This window comes from Gymnoscopelus braueri, assembly GCF_963280865.1.
Source record: "Gymnoscopelus braueri genome assembly, chromosome: 1".
Classification (NCBI taxonomy): Eukaryota; Metazoa; Chordata; class Actinopteri; order Myctophiformes; family Myctophidae; genus Gymnoscopelus; species Gymnoscopelus braueri.
Genome location: NC_137603.1, coordinates 10,449,183 through 10,453,157, shown reverse-complemented (window position 1 = coordinate 10,453,157; position 3,975 = coordinate 10,449,183). Strand labels below are relative to the sequence as shown.

General features: G+C 43.4%; 1 protein-coding gene across 1 annotated transcript in view; it reads left to right on the top strand.

The window, feature by feature from the left end:
- LOC308092861 (nuclear receptor ROR-alpha A-like) overlaps positions 1-2,673 on the top strand; it is a 63,882-nt gene extending 61,209 nt beyond the window's left edge. Inside the window, exons 9-11 of the mRNA XM_080438959.1 lie at positions 3-113; positions 788-900; positions 1,518-2,673. Of these exons, the coding sequence (XP_080295085.1) occupies positions 3-113; positions 788-900; positions 1,518-1,682 (389 nt within the window). The 3' untranslated portion in view covers positions 1,683-2,673. The remainder of the gene's footprint in view (positions 1-2; positions 114-787; positions 901-1,517) is intronic.
- Positions 2,674-3,975: the final 1,302 nt, after the last annotated feature.

Here is a 3,975-nt window from a genome sequence, read left to right as displayed (position 1 = left end):
AGGATGTGATGACCTGATTACCTCAGTATATGACTTTGCCAAGAACATGTGTTCGCTGTATCTCTCTGAGGATGAGATCGCCCTGTTCTCCGCCTTCGTGCTGTTCTCTGCAGGTAAGCGCCACACTCATGCAATATATATTATTGTGGTTCTCCACCTTTCAAATGTTAACCCATTAAGACCGGGAACGCATCTGTGTCATGTTGAGGTTTCTTTGGCTATTAAAAAGATAGCAGATATACAAGCTCATAGCGCAGCACCGAGTGCCGCACTATGAGCTTGTAGATCTGCTATTTATTTTTTTTAATCGTGAAAATGCGTGAATATATATATTTTTCAAAGCGAACAACTCAAATCTTTGCTTCTGGGGGGATTCTACAAAATAATGTCTTCTAAATCCTAACAGTTATTTTTATTTAATTTAATGTTTTACTTATGTTGCTATATATAAGTGGTTCTCAAACATTTTTCATGTCAAGGACCCCCAAGATGATATGTATTTGTCCGTGGACCCACCCATCTCAAAATAATGTGTTCCAGGGACCCCCAGAAGCAAAGATTTGAGTTAAAATGTATATATATATTGAAAGATTTGCACAAATATTTCACCATTTTTCAATTTTTCCGAATGGATTAAGAACCCCCAGTAATATCGTCGCTGTCACGTGGAAACCGCATTATGTCCTAAACTGTTGCTGTGTGTGTGTGTGTGTGCGTGTGCGTGTGCGTGTGCGTGTGCGTGTGCGTGTGCGTGTGTGTGTGTGTGTGTGTGTGCGCGCGTGTTTAGATCGGTCTTGGTTACAGGAGAAGGTTAAGGTGGAGAAACTGCAGCAGAAGACTCAACTGGCTCTACAACACGTCCTACAGAAGAGCCAACGAGAAGACGGAATATTAACAAAAGTACGCACACACACACACACACACACACACACACACACACACACACACACACACACACACACACACACACACACATTTAACCATTTTAGGGCAGCAAACTGAGGGCAGTGTTGAGTTACACTTTAAAGGTTTGATGACATTCAGTTTTACAACACATTAAAAGTCTTTGTCATGGTCCTTCAAACGTGTATAAAAAGCTTTAACTGAAAATTCCACTCCAGTGAGCCATTGCAGGTGTTTTTCTCTCACATAAAAGCCTTTTCAACTGCAATGTCAAAAGTAATCTTTGCCTGCGGGTGTCGCTGTTGAGGGATTTTGCCTGTCAATCATCGCCTCTGCTCCGCCCCCCCAAAGGAAAGGATAGGGGAGGGGAGGGGCGGGGAGGAGAGGGGGTGGGATTAAGTGACTATGACATCAAAGTCAAGGGGCCACTCCCAGATTACTTTTCATCCTAGTTATAAAAAAAAAAACAGACCACAGAAAATCCACTGAATGTTCAAAGTTCAGTTTTTTGGGGTGTAATTGAGGTCATAAAACTTTAACTTAGCGTCACCCTCCTTTCTTCTCCTAACCTCCTCCCTCTGCCCCCCCCCCCCCCCCCTGTGTCTCATCTCCAGCTGATATGCAAGGTGTCCACGTTGCGGGCGCTGTGCAGCCGGCACACAGAGAAGCTGTCCTCTTTCCGTACGCTCTACCCAGACATTGTGCGTTCCCACTTCCCTCCGCTGTACAAGGAGCTCTTCGGCACGGACTTGGACCAGACTGTGCTGGCCGACGGCTAGCCGTCCGCGGGATGGTAACGTACTTTACTAGACTGTGTCTAAGCACGGGGCGTGGTCCCTGGCAGGATGCTGCAACGGTGGAGACATTGAGGAAGACAGGGGGGGGGGTGGCTCTCTGTCTGAGACATGGCCACACTGCACTCCTCCTTCCCCCCCTTCACTGTTGATTGATTCATCGCTTTTCAATTTTGTCTCGTCCTTCGATTGCTTTGCCGCGATACAACGACACTCAAACGGGACTGGGTTGTTGGATGTGGCGAGGAAGCAGAGAGACGGTGTTCTGCAGCACTTATACCGGACAGTCACACACCCCCCCCTCCTCCAGCAAGCTGGCAGGTTTAAAGGATCAATCCACCCCTGAATCACACAATAGGACAGAGGACTGCAGCTGCACTGCTCCCTGTGGATTGAAACTTTCCAAGTTGCACTTAGTTGTGAGTAATGATGGCAAAACAAACCCGCCTCTAAACATGAGCATTTAGCCGTTTTGGTTGATTCTCTCCCACGTGGCCCATTGTTTTGATTAGGAAGGCCTCTCCTCGCCGCTAACTGGGAGCTGGCAGGTCAGGCCTCTGGCGCTGGGAAGGCTTGTTTAAATCGAGTGTCAACTCCGCCCATCTGGTGCTTCAATGCCCCACCCGGGAGCTCTTCATGTGTATACCCATTGACAGCTGATACAAAATCTGTGACATCCACAGATTGGGGTGGGATCAGAAGTGCAACATCCCTCAGAGTTTCAACCCACAGAGAGCAGTGCAGCTGTTGTAATTCGTGTGACCAGGGTCCGCAAGAATTCTTCCTGAGGACAAAAAGTCATTTCTTTTCACAGACTCATTTGGGATTCATCTGGGAGGCTCGCATCCCACGGGGCAAGAATTACTGATGCATGTGCTGTATTCCAAGTTCATAACTAATGGTTTTCTTTTGTCCATTTCCATGAGATGTTCATTTTTCATGTTACATCGCCTTTTGATTTCCACACATTAAACTTTTTAAAAAAAAGGAAAAAAATATTACAATTAAAGATTGAATCTAAAGATGTAAAAAAGAAAGAAAGAAAAAAAGAAAGAAATCTTAATTTCCTGCCATTTTCTGTCAGAGGTTAATTCAGGCACACGGTGGCCTTCAAAGGCCAATTTCAGGTTTTTTATTTTATTTTGTAATGGTCCCTGTGGACAATAAAAACATTTACCCCACAAAGTACTAGAACATAGATGGTCATTAATCAATAGCTCCTAATGTGTATACTGTATGTCAAGACTCCAGCCTGCTTCAGACCTGAAGGCCCATCGAATTAGAATGTCTGACAAAATTAGTTAATTCCAAAACTGGAAAACAAAGTGACACCTTCTCTTCCAGAAATTACGGTAAATATTGGTCCAGGTAAATAATACTCTGTGGTAAATTACTTATGAAATTTAGGGAACCTTGTTTGACAAAGTTCCAACAACTTCACTGGACAGAATTATTGAAATATATAAACATTGATCTTTTTTTATAATGAATCTCTTAGCATTCACTGAAACTTAAAATTGGCACTATGGCACTTTGTAAACAATCATAAAGAAACAATGGGGACACATTCACATTCAGTCACAACCGAAAGAGCTGGGCAGTCATCTGAACCAAGTCCACATTTCCACACAAGAGCTCCACACTGCAATAACAAACGCCTCATGATATCTTAAAGATCCGAAGTTGTGATTAAAATCACAGGCTATTATTATTAACATCAATGTGTTCATATTTGGAGCTATATGTGATATTTACCTATTGTTCATTTGACCTTGCACTTTGAAATGCACTAGTTTTTGGATTGAAGAAAACTTTTATTTCTTGCATTTAACTTCCTTTCAACTTTACATACAGATATATCAACAAAATGATACCACTGAAACTGCCATTTGAATGAAATAATTAATGAACATGCATTTGAAATCGTAGAATCAAGGTCAATCTGCGCCATTGTTTTATTTTCTTCATTGAGACAGTAAGCTGAGATGGAGCTAGTATAGGAGAGACAGACAGACAGTAGCAAAGCTGAGAGGGAGACAGTTTAAGACAGACAGACAGACAGACAGACAGACAGACAGTTCAGTTGGAAAGCAAAGAGAGAGACAGTGTAGGACAGACAGGAGGGAGACCGTATAGGACAGACAGGAGGAAAGCTGAGAGGGAGACAGTGTATGAGAGACAATAGTAGGGAAGCTTAGAGGGAGACAGTATAGGAGAGACAAACAGTAAGCTGAGAGGGAGACAGTAGGCCGACATGTGCTCTGGCAGGATTTGATCC